This window comes from Tauraco erythrolophus, chromosome 1 (genome assembly GCF_009769465.1).
Source record: "Tauraco erythrolophus isolate bTauEry1 chromosome 1, bTauEry1.pri, whole genome shotgun sequence".
In the NCBI taxonomy this organism is placed as follows: Eukaryota; Metazoa; Chordata; class Aves; order Musophagiformes; family Musophagidae; genus Tauraco; species Tauraco erythrolophus.
Window position 1 is genome coordinate 130,393,989 of NC_141465.1, and position 20,897 is coordinate 130,414,885.

The following is a 20,897-nucleotide window of genomic DNA, read 5'->3' on the forward strand; positions in this document are numbered from 1 at the left end:
GAGAATGTGCTGACTGCAGCTTCTTCTGCGCTCCTGAGCCATCTGTTCAGCCCGTGCACTTGTGTATATTGCTTACACATGAGATCTGCACCACTTTACCGGATGCTGTTTTAAGAGAACATTATCCGGTTCAGACGGAGCAGAGATTCCTCATCATCCTCAGCTGTGCAGTCACCTGCCAAGGGCTTCGAATTCAGTGAGGCTGCCATTGAGAGCCTTTAAGGACATATAGCCCCTGTACAGCAAATTCACTGCTCTATGGAAATTGTGCTTCAAAGCAAAATGCTGTGTTTTAGCCAAGAATTATTGTAAATCTATTGTTTAGTGAAGGCTGCCCTAAAACCTTGTTCTTTGCCTAACACTTGTCAAATAGCTTCTGGTTTGGGAAAAAGCACTGCAGTTTGTGACACAGTTCTCGTATACAGCAGTATGTGATGAGCAATGAGCCTGAGAGATGACTACCATGTCTCTCACGCCCAGTGATTTTCAAGGAAGGCAATGACGAGGAATTGTAATATTCTCTGAGGCTCTTTTGCAGCAAAAAGAAGAGATGTGGTAGAGCAACTACCTCAAGATATAGCATTTTCCTTTCATCATGACTATTTTCATACTACAGTTTTTCAAACAGATGACGAGGACTGACACTGAAGAAGCTGGAGGAAAATGACAATTTGAAAGAACAGCAATCCTAAAAAATGCACTTGAGAACTGTGAAAAGAAGAAGTCTATGCAAGAGCATCCATATCTCCTATCCTTCGGCAGGGCTTAGCATGTTTTCCCTCCTTGACAATACAAGTCCTGTTTCAAAGGAAGGTTCTTTCCACAAATTCCACATCAAATTTATTTAAATATTAATTATTATATTTATTTATTATATATTATAATATTATAAATATTATAATTATTTATTAAAATAAAACTTATGGGAAGCGGCTGAGGGAGTTGGGGCTGTTTAGCCTGGAGAAGAGGAGGCTGAGGGGAGACCTGATTACAGCCTACAAATACTTGAGAAGGGATGGTGGGGAGGTGGGGGAAGGGCTCTTTACATTAGTGATGGGCGATAGAACAAGAGGAAATGGGTATAAGCTTAGTCAGGGGAGATTCAAGTTGGATGTTAGAAAGAATTTCTTCTCTGAAAGGGTTGTCAGCCACTGGAATAGGCTGCCCAGGGAGGTGGTTGAGTCCCCATCCCTGGATGTGTTTAAGAATAGGGTGGATGATCTACTCGAGGATATGGTTTAATGGGGATTAGGGATGGTTGGACTGGATGATCTCTAAGGTCTTTTCCAACCTAGAAATCTATGAAATCTATGAAATTTGAGGGCAAAGCTTGTAGAATATGAATTCTGACTGAAAAATCTTGCAGTTCTTGTATTTATCCTTAAAGGTGGTGCTAGATGAGAGTGCTTTGCCAGCACGTTAGCTCACAAACCTGGTGTAAACATATGACATGAGTCTTATTAGAAGTTATTTATAAGTCTATTCAAATTTGTAATCCACTTTGAAAATGTGTTTATGCCATTGAGAATTGACTATACTTGTCCTCGCATTCCTGTGTCTTCATCTCTAATCCTTTACTTACCACCCACACTGCTTCCCGAAAGTTCAGGAGTGGCCCTTTTGTTTACCCAGATGTCCTCCACTACCTTAGGGTTGTCCTGATTTAATGCCAAGTCCTCATTTAAATGCAAAACATACCTGGCATAACATCATTACAGCACTATTACTGTATTGTGCCTCATGACCCCATCCTTGTTTCTCTAGAGATCCATCTCCTCACCACTTGAAAATCAATATACAAAGCTACAAGCACAAATACAAATCTGGTGTTTGACAAAAGGCCATTGGAGTTCATTTCTTAGACCCCTTCTTAGTGAAAGAAAAGCCAACCTGTAAGAAAACAGGGTACAAAGAGAGAAACCCAGCAGTTCTCCGGCTGCATGGCCTTATTACAGGGACCTTCACAATATATCCTAATGCTACATCAGAAAAGCACAAATTCTGTAGGCAAATGCTGAAGGAAACCCCTCAGTACTTTGGAACTTCAGGAGACAGTTGACATCCTGGCCTGAGAAGCAATATGCCACAGAAGAGGCGATTCCCCCAAAGAGGCACAAATCCCACCCTTCCATCTCAACTGCAGAGCCCGAAGGTGACAAAGTAGTGAAGTGAAAAAATTACTTATTTCGCAATTACTTTTGAAAATTTACTAACTGGTTCTATTGATTTTCTCCCTCAACTGAAATTTTAAAGGGAAGAAATGATCTTGGAAGAAAAGGTCATGAGTGACATAAGAGATTACAGAAAGGCACTCCAACGGGAAGCTGGTGCTTGGCAGTAAGTCCCAAGCCAAAAAGTCTTACATGATAAACAAAACACTTAGCAAAGCTAAACAAATACTGCTTGTCCCTTACCTTCCCCAGAGCCCTGGCAGTGACTTTATCTCATTAAAGTACTGGATGTTCTTATCCAATATTTGCAGTCCTGTTTTTAGGTTACTCTAACAACTGTTAACAGTCCCAGACAAGTAGTCAATGAAAGATGTATGTATTCTAATTTGTGTGGAGTATCAGCTGGGATTCTTACGTTGTCACCAGGACACCTCACTTAATCCCCAGGAATCACCAACAAAGCTTTTGAGAGATCTTATCCTTCTCTCTGACATGCAACCTTTGCATCACACACAGGACAGATTTTCTCTGCTTAGTGCCTCATATGCCTCCAGCTCAGACGCCTCAAGTAAAGAATATTGAAACTAGTGCAAAAAATCCATTGCACAACTAGATATAACCTCCCAGCTAAAGATGGTTCCTTCTCCATCAGGACTGCCTGTTCAGAAAAATAAGGATATTTCAGAAACAACATCAGCTGCACCCAGAAACAGATTTTTCAAAGCATGATTTAAAGCAGTAGTTGTTTTCACTGTTCTTGTATGTTTGCTGCCGTTATTGTCCTGCTTTGCCTGAATTCTTGGTACACACTTCAGCCAATCTAACCAGGTCATCTCAGCTCAGGCAAACCGTGCTTTGAAAGGCACCACCTCTTTCTCTAGGCAATGGCCTACAGTTATATCCTTGTATTTAGGGGTACAACTCTCATTCCAAAGGCCAATCCAATTAAGGTTCAAATTATGTGGACTGAATCTCACCCTGCAGTTTCTTTTGGCCTGTGGGTAACGTGCAACTGTAGGTTACACTCACCGAGGCTGACCTCTGCTCCCAGCTCAGCTCACAGAAAACTAGGAACTAAAAAACATTAGTGAACCCTCACTCACAGGTGGCTGGGATAATAGCAAGTTTAAAAGAATATTAATAAACTATCTGGGTTTAATTTTATATTCCCATTAAACTATTGATCCTTATCACCTTAGAGTCCATGAAGCTGGTTTATTCAATCATAATCACTGAGATTTCACATTATGAGTAGGTACTAACCAGAGCAAGACTGGCAGTAAAAAGTCTCATACATGGCAGCTCCATCCATAGATAGACACACATTTGTCCAAACTGTAAGACAAATAATTTCTAGCAATTAACAGATTGTAAAAATAACAATTTGTCATGAATAACATAAAAATACAGAGCCACATATTTATTAATTTGTACACCAATAAAAGCTCATTGTCTCCTCCTATTTTCATATGTTCCAATTTCTAATTACTGCCTGTCATTTTCTGACCCACTCTTGCTCTAGGTGGGTATCATATCCCATCCATAACAAAACTAAACAAGAACAGGGCCTTGACTGGGTCTAAATTCTCTCCAAGAGAATGAAGTCGGACAACGCTTTCCATTATAACTTGAGCCTGACAGCCTAAATCCAGATGATCTCATGGTATGATGTAAGCTTTTGATTCCTCAGTTAAGCTTCATGTTCAGTCACAAGTGTCCTACGGGGCCCTGGGTCAGTGACTAAAGCCTTTGTTCAGATCAGATGGGTTTTGCAATCCGTAAACAAAGTCCCAGCAGTGCCATGGGCAGCTGGGCACCACACAAGGACAGGACTCTTCAGAGATCTTCTGTGTTATTTAGACATAGAATCATAGAACCATAGAATGGTTTGGGTTGGAAGGGACCTCAAAGTTCATCTAGTTCCAACCCCCCTGCCATGGGCAGGGACACCCTCCACTACACCAGGTCGCTCTCATGGACATTAGATGTCTCATGCTCACCAAACACACATATTGGAATGCTGCTTAGGTGTTAAACGGAGACATTGAACTGTGGCCAGATGCAGGGTTAGGGAGCACTGTACACAAAGACACCTAAAACTTCTTTCTGATGAAATGAGGAATATTAGTTATCTCCCTATCCCAGAGGAAGGCTGTGAAGGTGTGGTTGTCAAAACAAAGAGGCACTCCTCTGAAGACTGTCTAAATCTCTTGAATTGGTTGTCCTTGTTGCAAACTCAGGTATCAATTCACGAGATGTAATGCTGACCTCACATAACACATCCATTTTGGAATGCTTTATACACCCTGTGTTATGAGGAAAAATTAACAGCCTAAAAGGACTTTCTAACTCCTTGTCTAATGAGACTCTATACAGAAAAGCAGCTGGAGCTCCTGTTCATAAACACCTTGCTATAATTACAAGATAAGCAAAAGAATTGGGCTTTCTAATCGTAATAAATTACCAAGCAGAAAATGTAATAAAATCTACCGAGGTCTCTCTCTATTGCATTGTGTTCATACAACCTTCTTATATTAACATCTATTGTAAAACGCCATGCACGCAACTAATCAAGTGAAGAGCGTTTCTCTCAGGTTAGAGTAGAGCACCTACATTTCTGCAATTATTATACCTTTGGAAAGTCTGTCCTGATTCTGTTCCCATTCAAAGGCAGGAAGAGAAATCAAGCCAGCATTACAGCAAGTTTTGTGTGATTGCTCTCAAGTGCATTTAGTAAATGGTCAAAATGGCCGGGTAAAAGAACTCTACATAAACAAACAACACTTTGCACAACCATAGTGCCTTCATCCAAGGACTTTACAGCATTTGATAAATATTAATTAACTAACTCCCATACTGCTGCTTTGAAGTAGGCAAGGGATACATTTAAGTATCACTTTGTTTGCTACTGAAATGCATTCCCCCTTTCCCCCTTTCCGCTCTTGAGCAGGATGCAGCATCTGTTTAACAACACACATGAATATTAAACAAGAGTTTTAGAGAAGAAGCAAGGAATACTTAATCCAAAAGAAACCCCAGAGGGATTTACACGGGTAGAAAGCAATTACTTAAAGCAACGGCCCCCAAACTCCGTGGGTGACTTTGTTCTCCTTCAGCCACTTCTGTTTTAAATTTAAATTTGCTGTGGCTGTTAATAATATTGGAGGATCTTGCAGGCAGCTTGTCACTTCTGAGCTACAGAGAGAGGAACACTGGCACAAAATCTGGGCCAGAATTGCTAGAATTTTCTTTTTATTCTGATAAAATAAGCCAAGGGACTTAAGTGATCACAGCACAGTAATGTTTTGGCTTTATGCTGCTCAAAGAGGATATGTTTATCTGGTTGGAGTTCAGAGGAATCAATCATTAAGCCTTCAAATAGCTATTCCTTCCTCTCACCCAAACACTGCCTGACTGATGAGACCTTCTTTTCAACACATCCCACCCAGTACGGAGTACCGTACTCAGGAGCTACGGTCATCTGCTGGCTCAGGGTTTCTGCACCATTTCTCTTGGTGGTTGCATCAATGGGTTGTACACGGTAGGGTATGTCTCCTGCCAGTGCAGAGAATTCACCCCACAGCTTTGGGGAAAACTGTGGTTTGCACAATGCCATCTCAGTCTCATGTCCTGCGTTATGGGGAAACCTCTTTACAGCCTCACAGTGCATCATCTACTTCATATCTAGCTGTCTCGGCATGAAGAGTAAGTTCTTGCTCGGACAGATGAAAACTGTTGGAGAAGATTCAGATTCATAACAGGACAAAATTTGTCAAGCAGCCATACAAAAACTGCAACAGGAACGTCGCTGTCTGTGCAGCAGAAATCAAACAGAAAGAGCAGACAGTTTTCCTTTACCAGGAAAAATCATCACCAGCTGTTTCTTGTTCTGACAAAAAGAGATGGCATTTAAACAAGTTCGGCATTAGTTTGGTACCTTACTGAATCTACACATTTCTTCACTATTTCAATAGTCTCTGCTAGAATGGGTGGAGGCATTTTGCCAAGGAAATCTCCAGCATTATCCCTGTAAACATGTAATTTAATCACAATTTGTGTACTTCAAATATAATTTTTACGGGCTTCTCCTAAACTATATTTGATAAATTTAACCACCTAGCCCATTCTGATACACTATCCATATTATTTGCTTGGTTTTACACCAAATCTACATCAGTGCTTCCAGTTCCAGTACTGGGATTATATTAAGAGCTTAACATGCACTTAGTTACTAACCAGAAACAATTCTGGCAGACGAGCCAAACATTCAGCTTAATTGAAAACACCACGTCTTTATTTTTCCATCAAATTAATAAATGAGGTCACCAGATGGCCCTTTTAGGACCATCGAGTTGGGCTTCTTGGGTCTTACATTCTTTGTGTGCTCTACCATAAATCTAAAAATCCTCAACCTTGTCGGCACACCACATGAATCATTTGTCCATTGTTGGCACTCACATGACTGAAATACATCCAACAAAAACCTGAATTACACAGACACAGATTCCTTCCCTGAACCAGGTCTCCTGCATTCACAACACGTGATAGCAGAGCTGGGAGCACACGTTACGATGACGCGCCACGGAGCAGTGGTAGAGGGACTTTCCATTTGACATGCATTAATGAATCCCTTCCCCTAAAGAGAATTTATTTCTTAGAAAGGTCAAGTGTCTTTTGCTGAACAGTTAATATCGCAACCAGGTATTCAACCTGCCGGATGGGCACTATGGTAACGTTAATCACCATTTTATACAGCTCAAACTTGACCTAGCAGAATATCAGCACCTTTCTCCTCTTCAGTGTTGAGGAACAGAAACAGACCTTTGTATGGCTGATTTGAGAGAGACCATACCAGGCAGTACTTTGCTTGACCTGACAGTAAGTCTCTGTAGGGCCACTACTCCCACATTTCTGCAGAGGGCTTCACAAAAGAGAAAGCAAATCTTACATGTTTTCCCAGTTACTTTAAGCCTCTGAGCACAAAACCATTCTACATCCCCATCTTGCATTCAAGAGATTTTTATTTTGTTCAGATATACTGCACAGAACTGTAGTCTGAGCACGTGCTAGGCATCTCCATGAGGTTTGTTGTTAGTTGTTGTTGTTTGTTGTTACCTAGCAACTTGGAGTCTGATCCATAGGTAAGAGCTCATACACACTACTGCAATACGGATCCTAAATGGGCTTACTCATGCCTACATGAACAAACCCTCCATGCCAGCTTCCTAGACATCTTTATCTAAAGCTAAGCAGATCTTTGGACTGCTAATGAATTAGCACAAACACAAGCTGCTGAGACATGTTGTGCTCCTGCTTGCTTCAGCATCATGGCTAGTTGGAACTTTTTGAGCAATTCCAAAAGATAATCAATGGCTGGAAGAGCGTTAAGACATCTTGAATTGGAGTTCAAACCTCTGGTAACTCAGAGGTATTCATGGGATAAACTTCATGCAGTAAAATATAAACCATACCTGTAGGACCCTTAAACCATGTAGCAATATTGTCACCAACCTCACAAAAGCCCTACTCAGGAGTCATTATACCTTTGTTCTAAGTACTCCATAACACTTTGAAACAGAAAACACTACACTTACCATGGACAAAACAAAATAATACTGACAGACATGCCTGAGGGACAGATGCCATCCAGAGAGACCTGGACAAGCTCAAGAAGTGGGCCCACGTGAACATCAGTTGAGGGAGCTGATTCTGCCCCTCTACTCTGCTCATGAGACCCCCTCAGCAGTACTGCGCTCAGCTCTGAGGCCCCAAATGTCAGGACATGGAGCTGTTGGAGTGGGTCCAGAGGAGAGTCACAAAGACAACCCGAGGGCTGGAGCACCTCTGCTATGAGGAAAGGCTGAGAGAGTTGGGGCTGTTCAGCCTGGAGAAGAGAAGGCTCCGCTTAAGTCCGTTCTTAAAAGGGACTTGAAAGATGAGGACAGACTTTCTAGTAGTGCCTGGTGCAACAGGACAAGGAGTAATGGTTTTAAACTGAAAGGGGGTAGATTCAAACTAGATGGAAGGAAGAAAATTTTTTCTAATAAGGATAGTGAAACACTGGAACAAGTTGCCCATAGAAGTTATGGATGCCCCATCCCTGGAGACATTCAAGGTCAGGTTGGATGGGGCTCTGAGCACCCTGATCTAGTTGCAGAAGTCCCTGCTCACTGCAGCGTGGTCGGACTAGATGACCTTTAAAGGTTCCTTCCAACCCAAACCATTCTATGAGTCTATGACTCTATAACAGATACAGCTATTTGAAATCGATGTTACCACAAGATGTCACTCTAAACTTTATTTAGAGCAAGAGTTTGACTAACTTCAAAGTGATGGAAGTTACTTTTTTTCAAGTATTGCCTTCTGAAGTGAATTTATAAAACTTAAAACATAAGTCAATTGCTTATAAGGGAAAAAAAAAACTAAACAACCATGAGAAATACAGTCTACTACACCAAAACTCTTTGGTAAATCCTGAGAAGGCAGGCTGGGTACGAAAATAAAAACAAAGCAGTCGTTTGTTTTTAGACAGAAGAAAAAGAAGAAGAAAAAAAAAAAGAGAGAAGAACAGTAAAGAAGAAAAAGAATGAAGTTACAGTTTTATACTGTAGTTCAACACTGGAGATTAAAAACGATTCAAGAAAAAGCAAGACTTGGGAGAAAATATCCAGCACACAATGCAACTCTCTATCCCTCTGTCTCGCTGTAATTAGGTTGGATTTCTCCTGCTACCTAATTACTATCTGTTTTTAAAGATACTCTCCCACAACAATTCCGCCTACTACCTGCTGATATTTGGGCTCTGGGAAGACAGTGAACCTCCTAAGAAATTCCCTGTTGAAAATGAGTATTCATATATATGAATATATCTATATACGTAAAAATACGCAATTATATCATGTATATGTGTCAATATGGCCTGTGTGTATATATATATACATATATAAAAATTGTGAACAGATTTAACTTTCATGTAAATACATATATAACACTAGAATTTTGGTGGCAGAAGACAACAAGGGCACTCTTGAGCCACACCCCCACCTGTCTGCGATGGAGGCAGAGGACCTGCCCAGGGCATGCATCAAGGCAGTGGCAGAGCCAGGATCTGCAAGCCAGTCCTCTGAGTAAAGCCACTCCAACACCTTCTGCTCTGACATTTCCATTACCAGTAGCACTTCGAAAATGATGGTGATCCCAATCCCAGTACCTTCAAGAAACATGTCTTCAAAGCACTTTTTTTTTTCAGAAGAAAACCATCTACATCATCTAAACCATCTAACTGTTGGGACATTGAATAAAAGTTGGATCTAAGAGAAAGGGAAAGGTACATTCAGTAGCGTTGGCACCTCCGTTAGCTCAAGCAGCAAAGGCAGGTGTGAAGTGTCTGACAGTTTCGATGTCGCTTTAAAACATAAAACAAGATCATCACTAGATGATCTTTGAGGTCCCACTAGATGATCTTTGAGGTCCCTTCAAACTCTAACCATTCTATGATTCTATGATTCTATGATTCTACGATTCTATGTGTTATCAATATCACCACACAATGGAGTTTGCAATAAGAAGCTCTTTTTACTACCCTTAAAGTCGAGAAAATCCCCATATAAAACTAACTTCGAAACACTGATAAGGTTGTAACGGTAACTCCCAAGGTTTGAAAGTGCCACAACTGAAGCATATGGTCACATACTGTTTTTCCCTCTGCTCTGACACTTTATTCGGTGTACTGAATGGGTCTGCTCTTGGGAAGCTATCTGAGCAACCTTAGCACCATTGATCTCAGGAGCTGAAAGGCTGAGAGCGATAAGAAGATTTCTTGAAGGTTCTTTAGCTTAAGAGCATTAAATGCCACCCCAGGAATTAGATCCTACCTCTCACTCCTACAGAGGGTCTCAGTGATGGTCAGGAAGTTACATACGCTGTATTTTTCCAAAATGATTACCCATCAGATGATCCTTATGTTTTAAGTGCCCAAAATGAGACCCTGGAACAATCTTGCTGGAATAGTGATCTCCCTGTTGCAGCTGGAGCTGAGGTCAGAGATGAAAAATGTTCTATGTGGTGACATATCAGGTCAGAAGTGTCTCCAATCAGACCTCTAAAGTAAGGAGCTATTTCAACCTCTATTTCTCAGGGCTTCAGTACCACTTCTGTAGCACAGAACTACAATCACCTCCTCACGCAGTAAATAACGATGGGAAAGCAATAGATTAAATAGTTGATCGTGAGCTGAGTCCAGCCACTTCTGCACACTGAATGAAGCAGGGTTTTTGAAGGAAAACAGTATTAGCTCAAATAAATAAGAAGTGTCACACTGTATGTATGCCCAGGAATTGAAGAAGCTGCCTTAGTTATAGCACTGCCCTGTCTCTGACCACAGACCCAATCCTCTTCTTTTCTCATTGTTTTGAAATATCACATCATTTCTGTGTAACATAACATCATGATAATTATTATAAAAGCTATTTTCTGTTATAATGCCTGGGATTTTATGCAATAGTGCCTTAATCAACTGCATCAGCAGAAATTCAAACCCACACAACTATGATGACAAAATGGGGGCAGGAAAGAACAAATGAAAGACATAAATCAAAATTTTCTTCTTTGAAAAGAGCTCACAATTATCTCAGTGGCAAATCAGGGTGACAGAGCCCAAACGTTGCAGAAAATGAACCACACAACAGAATAAAAACACGATGGGAATGAACAACAGAGTCTGCAGTATTTCTTGTCAAGACATATTTTAATACCAAACAGAGCTCCAAAGTACAGAATCATACCTGAGCAAACTACAGTAGAAGTTTGAGATAAATATGATATTTACAGTTACCTGTTAATATATCCATGTTCATTCATATATATTATATATGTATATATACACAACATATAGAATCATAGAATGGTTTGGGTTGGAAGAGACCTTAGAGATCATCTAGTTCCAGCCCCCCTGCCATGGGCAGGGACACCTTCCCATAGATCAGGTTGCTCAAAGCCTCATCCAACCTGGCCTTGAACACTTCCAGGGATGGGGCATTCTCAGCTTCTCTGGGCAACCTGTTCCAGTGCCTCACCACCCTCAGAGTGAAGAATTTCTGCCCTAGATCTAATTTAAATCTTCCGTCTTTCAGTTTAAAGTCATTGCCCCTTGTCTTATCACTACACACTCCCTGTAAAAAGTCCCTCTCCAGCTTTTTTGTAGGCCCCCTTTTGGAAGACTGCTAGAAGGTCTCCCTGGAACCTTCTCTTCTCCAGGCTGAACAACCCCAACTCTCCATATATACATATATGTAGGATTAACTAGTTTACTTTCATCCATTTTACTATTCAGTGCTCAATCCCAATTGCATTTAAATCGCTTAAATCAATGTTTTTCACTGACTCCCATGACATTGGAAGCAGAGGGTTAAGAAAAAGAGTCCTGGGATTCCAGAAGAGCCACAGGGGTGGCACCAGGCAACAGGCTTGGCTCATTTATAGCAGCTTTGAAAACTGTAAGGTATAACACTCTTCAAGGCTAAAATGTTTCTGTGATTTTAAAACTATCATGCAGCTTCTTAAAAAGTTATACTCACTAAACAAAAATCACATCACAGTCTAGTCTAAAATGACTTTGCAGACCAAAACACTAGAGAGGGAGAATAGCTTTGCTATTTTAGAGACAAAAATAAACACTGGGATTACTGATGGAACAGCTTGCTCCAGATTATTTTCTTCCATTTTATTAGTAGATGTACAAACTACATTAGCAAGATACAAATCGAGTCTTTCTTTATTTAATGCCAAAAAAAATTATTTATCTCATTGTCCTTTTATATTCCCTCAGCTTGAAATAGGAGAATATATTATTCAAAATAAAACCAGATTATCTGAATGCATCTCTCAACAATTTGTCTCCAGTTCTCATCGCAAACCACTAATAAAGGGCTATCCCTATTTAATGCAAAGAGAAAGAAAGGCTTCATACTGGGACAGCAGCCACACAGCAACAGCTGCTGCAACTGCATTTTATTAATTCTAATTATACACGGAATCCACACGGCCAAGACACACTTTAAAAAAAAAAAAACAAAACACCAAACACTACAGGAACAAAAAAAAAAAAAAAAAAAAAGCTTTTATTCCTTACTGGATATTGAAAACTAACAAGCTCAACAATTAAAAATGGTTTATCTCCAATGCACAGCGTTTGCATTCTGAATGAGAAAAGTCCACAAAGCTCTTGAATTCTTTGTCTGAGATGCAGACGCTGTCACTCGTTGGTTAAAAGGCAGCGAAACACGAGCAGAGGGCTGCATTAGGATTACAAGTGATTATGTATTACCCAGGTTGTACCAGTGCTGTAATCGGTTTCTTCTTGTACACAGATAGGCTGAGACTCCAAAGACAGACCTGGGCTGAGATTCTGAATTTTTTGGAGTCCATCAGCATTCATATCCAGTGTTTTTGTGCAATTCTTTAAGGAAAAGGTCAACAGCAATGATGAGATCCCACTGAAAATTCCCGCAAATGTAAGAGAGATTAGAGCTTTTCTTTCGGGTGCAGGTCTTTTCTGGTAATTCACAAGCTTGTAATACTTGAATTCTTTCAAACAAAAAACAATTCCAGATACCCACACAAGATTCCCACATCTTCCCACATACACCTTCTGTCAAAGTGGAAAACAACCAAATTACTTCAATGTTAAGGACTTGTTGTGCAAGGGCTACTCACATCTCCAGGTTGGCCATGAAGAACAGGGAGCACCATACCCTGGCTCTTATCTGCTCCTCATCTCTAACCAGTCAGGCATCATTGTAACACCCAATAAGTCTCAAAGGCAAAAGCAATTCTGAGATTTTTGGAGATATGGAATTATTTCAGCTCCTCATCACAGACACAACTGAAAAAACACTGGGTAACATTTCAGAGCCCTCTGTGAAGCTCCTCTCTCTGAACATCTTCAACCTGATTTCCCTATAGTAACGTGATGTCTGTCTGTCCTGTTCCTGCATGTGCATCCTACTGCCAGCTCTCATCAACTATCTCTGAACCCTTTGCCCAATGTCAATGCAACTCGATAGAAGTCAAGAAGCCTCAGCTCCTCTGAAGGATCTGCAGGTACTGTGGGGTGGGAAGAGTTAGAAGAGTCAGAGAGAAATGAAGATACTGCAGGGGAAACTGAACTGCCATGGGAGTAAAAATAGCAGCAGGCCAAAATCCACAGGAAACCAGTTTCAGTAGATCTGCCATGTTTTGGTACAAATGGTTGACTCTGTGCAACCAGACTGTTGCTGGAGAACCGTTCCTCACGCTGGCTGCGGTCCAGCCCCCAGCTCGTTAAAAAAAAAAAAAAGATCATATGGCTTCAAACCATCCCGAAGATCTAGCACTGCTACCTTTAGCTCTTTTGAGAAAAAGTGCAAATTTGCTTACTAAGAGAATTGGACTTCAAGAATAAAAGCAGCTGCAGCTGTCTTCAGGCAAAACAAAAGCTGCCCTTGAATTTAAATTTCAGTTCTGCTGTAATTTATGCTGCAACAAAGAAAGATGCCAGTTTGGGAAAGTAGGACTCTGTGCAGAGTAATAACAGGCTTCCCCATTGTCAGAGATGTCATCTGAGCGCTTCTCAAACGTGGCAGAGCACCGAAGGGTTTCTGCACTTTTCTTTTGCTCCTCGACATGTGTAATAGTCAGAGAGGGTTTCAATATTTTTAGATACGGCTAGAGAAGAATCTTTATTTATCAGTCAGGGAATGTCTGAATATAAATCTCTGGAAGAATCACTCCAGCACGTGATCTGAGGCGAGTGAAGTCAAAGGGAGTTTTTTCTATTGACTTTGTGAGCGCTGGAGCAAGAGGAATGCCGAACATCCCCAGGCCAGATGCAGGCTTGGCTGCATGGGATTAACTCCCAGGGAATTCAGTGTCGTTACAGGAGGTGAAACAGCCTGACATGACCAGAAACCAGCTCACTGAGATTAAGTGTAGAGAACAATGACACCCGAGATCAGTGACCTTACATTCAGGAGCTAAGCGTGCCGAGCACGTAAGCGGGCTAAAAGCATCCACCGAGAGTGAGCCTGGCAAGTATGAACAGATCATAGAATCATAGAATCATAGAACGGTTTGGGTTGGAAGGGACCTCAAAGATCATCTAGTTCCAACCCCCCTGCCATGGGCAGGGACACCCTCCACTACACCAGGTTGCCCAAAGCCTCATCCAACCTGGCCTTGAACACTTCCAGGGATGGGGCATCTACAAATTCTCTGGGCAACCTGTTCCACTGCCTCACCACCCTCTGAGTGAAAAATTTCTTCCTTATATCCAATCTAAATCTGCCCTCTTTCAGTTTAAATCCATTGCCCCTTGTCCTATCACCACACGCCCTTGTAAAAAGTCCCTCTCCAGCTTTCCTGTAGGCCCCCTTTAAGTACTGGAAAGCTGCTATAAGATCACCCCGGAGTCTTCTCTTCTCCAGGCTGAACAGCCCCAACTCTCTCAGCCTGTCTTCATAGCAGAGGTGCTCCAGCCCTCGGATCATCTTCGTGGCTCTCCTCTGGACTCGCTCCAGTAGCTCCATGTCCTTCTTGTGTTGGGGACTCCAGAGCTGAACACAGATAACACACCGCTGTGCTTTCCTACTGAAAAGCTTCCCAGTACAGCAATTCATTTAATATCCTATTGGTCCCTGAAATGTGGACGCAGCACTGAGTGCTGAAATACGCTTCCTCCTGTGAACTGAGAAAGACTGGTACCAGCGAGGGCCACCATCGCCTTAGAAAGGTGACTGTCAGTCACGTTGCCCATTGGGGTATCCCCAACTCCAGAAGCTTTATAGGAGCCTTGTGACATTTGGCATCGCCTTGTTTTCCGTGGTCCCATGAATGTCAAATCTCACGCTCGCTCAAAGAAAGAAGTAGAAAAGAGGTCTGGGTGGTTGTGGAAAAAAACCCTGAAAATATCGCTGCAGTGTTTCTTAAAGACAGGTCAGAGAAGGAACAACAACAACCTGAGGTATTTTATAGATTTTTTCAATGCTTTTTGTGCAAATCTCACAAGCTTTTTAACACTGAAGGCCAAAGCTGCCATGTACGACCAGCACTGCATTTTTGAGGCGTTGCATGATCCTCACTTTTCCTCTGACATCTATAATCGTTCTTCAATACCTACGTTGGCGCAGGGTCCTTCTCCAGCCCAGGACTGTGTTGCAGGTCTCCTGCTTTCCTCACCATTTATCCTGCTGTTCACACACCTATCCCCCAGTCCTGACCCACCTCCTTCCCTCTAGTCTCAAATTTCCTTCTGCCACTATTTAGAGGGTTTCTCCTTAAACACAACATGCCTAAACAGATTCCTTGGCTTTCCATTAATTGCCTCTACATTCCTCTTCCCTCTGTATGGTTAACGGCATAATTATTTTTCTCAGCATTAAAGCCTACAAACGGGGACAATTTTTTATCATTATTCTTAGTCGATATGCATGGCTATGTCTATCAAATCTTTCCCATTTTTCATTCTTAGAATTTTCCTTTTGTGAGAAGGGCATGTTTGAACATCCCATCATTACTCCTATGAAAGGTTCCTCTCCAGTTTCTTTCTGTCATATTGAAACTAGCCTGAAATTTAACCATTGCCCTAAGTGCAAGGGGAATTTCAGTCCCATCTCACAGCCTTGTAGACACCAAAGTCAATCAAAATAAAACAAATCTATTGGAAACCAAGCTCTTGACTTGCTTCATGCTTACTATATAAATGTTTGCATTTGTCAATAGCTATTCCATATTTTAATAGATACGTACATTCTAAAATAATTAAGAAAGGGAGACTTGCTTTGGCTCTCTTAAATGGCCATATTTTATGTCCTTCTTATATACCCTACCTGTCCTACAGCACTCTCCAGCAACACAGAGGATCGCAAGACCTAACTAGATTCCTGGAAGTTTGAATACTAATATAACACTATTGAGTTATGCTGCCACTTACTTTATACAGCCTTTTAATAGAAAAATAATATGTAGTTGCAGAAGAATAACCTGACTTCCTTTTTCACTTGGTTCGAAAGACATTATTGCTCTTTTAAAATGGATTGTAATAACAGAGCTTATTTAAAAGTGAGCTGAACGAGGTGAAGAGTTTAAAAAACCCCTCTTACTAAAAACACAAAATTATATCCTAAGTCTCTAAATACAAGCTGTGGCACAGATGACCAGTAAATTCTGTAATCCTTACAGTAATGTTTGCTATAGCAATTTTTAAGACAGGAGGTTTTGTAACATCCACATGATTTTGCAGAAATGGTACAATACCATAAAAACAAATAATTAAAAATGCAGATTTTAGTTGAAAATATGCCATTTTAAAATACAGGTAAAGTTATGCAAGCATGAGAAAAAAACCCCATAAAACATGGTTTCAAAGTCCTCAGGAAATACGTCATCTGCTGCAGATTGGGTTTATCCGAATTTTAGAAAAACCTATTGAGATTAGTTTTTACCTAATACTGCATAAGATGATTACAGCTATTTGTGGCACTTTAATTCCTGCTAGAAACAAAATTATGTTTTATAGAGATGTATCTACAAAAAAAAAAACAACCCTGACATAAACCTCTTTCATCCATTCTCATTCCGCAGAACGGCCTTCTAAGCTGCAAAATCATGCACTTTTCTTAATGAAATGAAGGCTAGACAAACGTATAGAATCATAGAACGGTTTGGGTTGGAAGGGACCTCAGAGATCATCTAGTTCCAACCCCCCTGCCATGGGCAGGGACACCCTCCACTACACCAGGTTGCCCAAAGAATTATAGAAAGTTTTTAGAAATAAATTGTACTAAACTAAGTAATGCATTATAAAAACTCATTAAGTTCCATAAAGAACAGAACTGAAAAAAAAGATGTTTGGTTGTTTTGACATATCCAGATGACTATTGTTACTCTCTTTCATGGTTTTCCTTTGTCATCTCTCCACAATGCCTCCAAGATGCCACATTATGAGACAATCCCAACAAATGAGGCTTTTGGATTTCCACGGGTTTCATTTCCTCTTCCTTGCAGGGTTTTACAAAAAATAAACATTCACATCAGAACAATATGTGCTACAATTTGAGAGGACCCTGTGATTTTAATATCACCTAGCTATGGATGACCCTACAAAAAGTAAAAATCCTTACGAGCTCATAACAACCGTACCAATACTCCTCACCATGCACAGAAGGATTGGTACAATCCTTTTGGTGAAAATAATTCTGAATTAAGAGTAATGTCAATATCTAAATACGAGTTCTTCCCCTTGCACGCTCCTTCTGAAGAGCTTCTCCTCCTCCCTCTTCTTCGGGCTGGATTTTCAAAGCATTGTATTTGGGCCACTGGAGTGTAAATGGGACTCCAGAGAAAGCAGCTCCACATGTTGCTTTGAAAATGTGCCTCTTGGCAACTAACTCAGCTGTAACTGAATACAGCAACTCTCCCAAGAAGTTCAGCAGCAAGAACAGTCCAAAGGGAGAAGGAGATGATTTTGAACCCAAATTAAAACGTAAAAGGTTAAACCTACAATAATCCCTCTGTAAATCGCTTACAGAACTTTTACTTCCATATTTGCAGTCTACTTCTTGCATGTGTAGAATACACATATGAAAAATATTGAATCCTCATTTTTCTCATGTTACTCCCCCATTCAGTAGTCAACTGTTAATATTTATGAACCACACTGAAGATAAAAAATCACGCGAGCATTCAGAGCCCAAGTTCAAAGACAGCTGGTTGAATCAAATCGCACAAGCGTAAATTTGAGAACAAAAGGATCTAGACAACACTAGATCTGAAAAGTTCCTCTAATTACAATTATTTTTCTTTATCTGTTCCTGTTATACTCAATTTAAGATATTCTACAGATTTTTAAAGCATTTCAGAAGTTAACGAGAACTGAACGCACACTTAAAGGACAGGGATGGTTTCAACAGCTGAATTTATTCATAAAGGAATCAAATTCTCCTGAAGCTGCAGGACCTACAAAAAGTGAATTTGGCACATAAAATCATGATTAATTTTACAACAGGTAGGAATGTGCACTTCTGCATCCAGGTTAATGATTCTGTACAAAAACTACCTTTTTCATTAGTAGTTACAGCCTAAATATTCAAAAGGTCAATGAATTCTGGATAAAACCAATGTTTGACAGCTGTAAACACGATCAAGTTTTGGAAAGCGATGAACACTCGGACTCTGAATATTAAGTCTAATTAAGATCAGGCACTCAAAAATGGATGCTTTCAAGACTATTAAACATGCTGTAAATATAAAAGACAAAGAAACATTAGAAGTACAAAACTTAAAAAGAGACCAGAAGCTCTGCCTTAGGTACTCCTTTGTGTGGTGGTCTGATTTATAGGTGAATGGAAGAAACTATGACAGGAGCTAAAAAAGATGTCATGGAAGTGGGTTTTTTAAAAAAATACTGATTATGCAAGAACCTCATTATTGATTGTGTAATAGCATCATTTACCACACTTAAAATACTGATGAGAGAGGTCACCCTTTTGTATTGTTCCAGAATCTAGACCAACCAAAAAGCAAACCAAATGTAATAAGGGGAGACTTTGAACGCGTCTTGCGATTCCCAAATCTCTTTTATAAAAAGAAGCATATAAGAACAAGGAAAGACATCTAAAGGCCTACAAATTAAAATGCCGTCTAACTTCCGTTACATCACGCTCCTCAACCTGTTATTGTGGCAATCAAGAGATTTCATTTATCCTTTGGATTCGACTTTAACGTAGCTACAATCACTTTTTCACTTCTGGCATATGTAATACCTCAACAAACACTGCGGTGTGGCCACGCACAAAGCACACGTGTTAAAACACTTTGAAGGATTACTTCAAAGCACTGCACAAGTAAATGCACAGCCAATGTCGCTTCTGTGACTTTTGTATTTCTTCAGCACATACTTTTATATTCATAGTTATCTTCATAAAAAATAACACAGAAACGTCCTACCTTTTTTTCATTCTTCAGTTCAAACCTATTTAGAACTATTTGGTAAATACTAATCAATTATGAATCTTTCCTTTTTTAAAGAATACACGGAAATTAAAAAACATGTAGGGTTTATAAAATAAAACTAATCACTTTAAAGAAGTTGAGAGAAATTACAAGTAAAACAGCATTGATATTAATTACTTCCATTTGCAGGAAATGTTAGAGACTGGTAACACATATTTTTCATAAATGCTACAGAAATTACTGAAATCTTCCCAGATCTCCATTGTCTTCACAGAAATAGTGCAGTTTTGATGTGCTTCTACTTTTATGACGCGTGATCGAATTTTTTCCCTAACTGCTACTGATTGCAGCTCTGCAATAAGCACAATTGATACCCTGGCTTCAAACAACCATAACTTGAAGGTACGTGTGCTTCTACAAACATCATTTGTGTTAAGAAATGCACCTTTCGGACTAGTTCTGCACAAAATTTATGGATGTTTGTGAAAGAATAAAACACCGAGGGGCCACTGCAACGTGAGCCAGAGGGCAGAGGCAGGTAGAGCCAAGGTGATGCACGGTTACTATCACCACTTCTTATGACTGGCAGCACATGCACAGCATGGAACAAGGGACAACAGGAATGCTACAGCACACAGGTACGTTTCATGACCTTGAAAACATTATATATAACTTATGGAGGTTATTTTATACAAATCTCCAAAACATCAAATGCTCAATTTTGACAAATGATGTCATTTACAAGGTGAAATGGGGACCTTCAAGTAAATGGAAGAAAGACTGAGTGATACACCAGCACATCTATTTGAACACTGCAACATGGCATAGGTGGGAACATTCTGCCAAAGTTTCACTGTGTCCTGGAGCATTTTTCTTGACTCATTTCTGAGTTTCTTTGGTTGAAACTTTTCACACAAACATAATGGAAAAGACACAAAGATTTAGGTGCTATTTGGTGCCAATGAAATCAATGAAACTTTGGCCATTTACCTGTGTGGAGATGGCTTCACCTTCAACTTTGCAAAAACAATTATATCCTACTCTGGTTAAACAAAGGAAAGCAGCCAGGTATAGGAATAACCATTCAATGCCTTATCTTGCATGAGGTTTTTGTTATTCTTTCCTTCAATATAAATAAGCAAATACCTTTGAAATATCAGGACAATGATTTGCCCCACAGAGGACCTCGAAGGATCATCTCAACTGTTTCATTGTAAACACAAATTAAATAGTGACCAATAAGTTACTAGGTCTGAACTATCTCTGGCGTTCAAGAGCACACATCTAGTATTAAATACTAGTACCTACCTAGAAGTGCCTGAAACAAGCTGCTCTTAAAGATGCCCATCACCTTTCTGATGGCTTTTTTCAGTTGTTGCTCTTCTGGCTTCCTTAGTTTTTTACAATATTCTTCCAGCAGCACTAAAGCTCGATCAGTATCTAAAAATGAACAAGTACAAAAAAAAAAAAAAGTCTTTTATTGGTTCTGGAAAGTATTTAAATGCCTAAATATTAACTCCATATTTCTAAAGGCATAGTTCACACATGTAAGGAACATGTACACCAAATGCTGTTGTGTTCCGTCGTTAGCTGTATTCCATGAGCAACACAGGCAAAACAGAGAGATTAATCCAACACCAAAACAGAACGATTATTGCATATCAGAGACCTCCCTGCAAAGCGAAAACGATCTTTTGAATGGCATCTACAACAAGTGTTTAACTTCCATTTATCCCAAAC

The 20,897-nt window shown here is 40.1% G+C and overlaps 1 protein-coding gene across 4 annotated transcripts in view; it reads right to left on the reverse strand.

Annotated features, from left to right (window-relative positions):
* Positions 1 to 20,592, reverse strand: part of DLG2 (discs large MAGUK scaffold protein 2) — a 1,082,159-nt gene extending 1,061,567 nt beyond the window's left edge. For 2 of the 4 annotated variants that reach the window (XM_086614508.1, XM_086614488.1), the window contains exon 1: positions 20,466 to 20,592. In XM_086614508.1, coding sequence (XP_086470634.1) covers positions 20,466 to 20,505 — 40 coding nt within the window. In that variant the 5' untranslated portion in view covers positions 20,506 to 20,592. The remainder of the gene's footprint in view (positions 1 to 20,465) is intronic. The other 2 variants (XM_086614523.1, XM_086614529.1) reach the window with 1 other exon arrangement.
* Between the last annotated feature and the right edge of the window lie 305 nt (positions 20,593 to 20,897).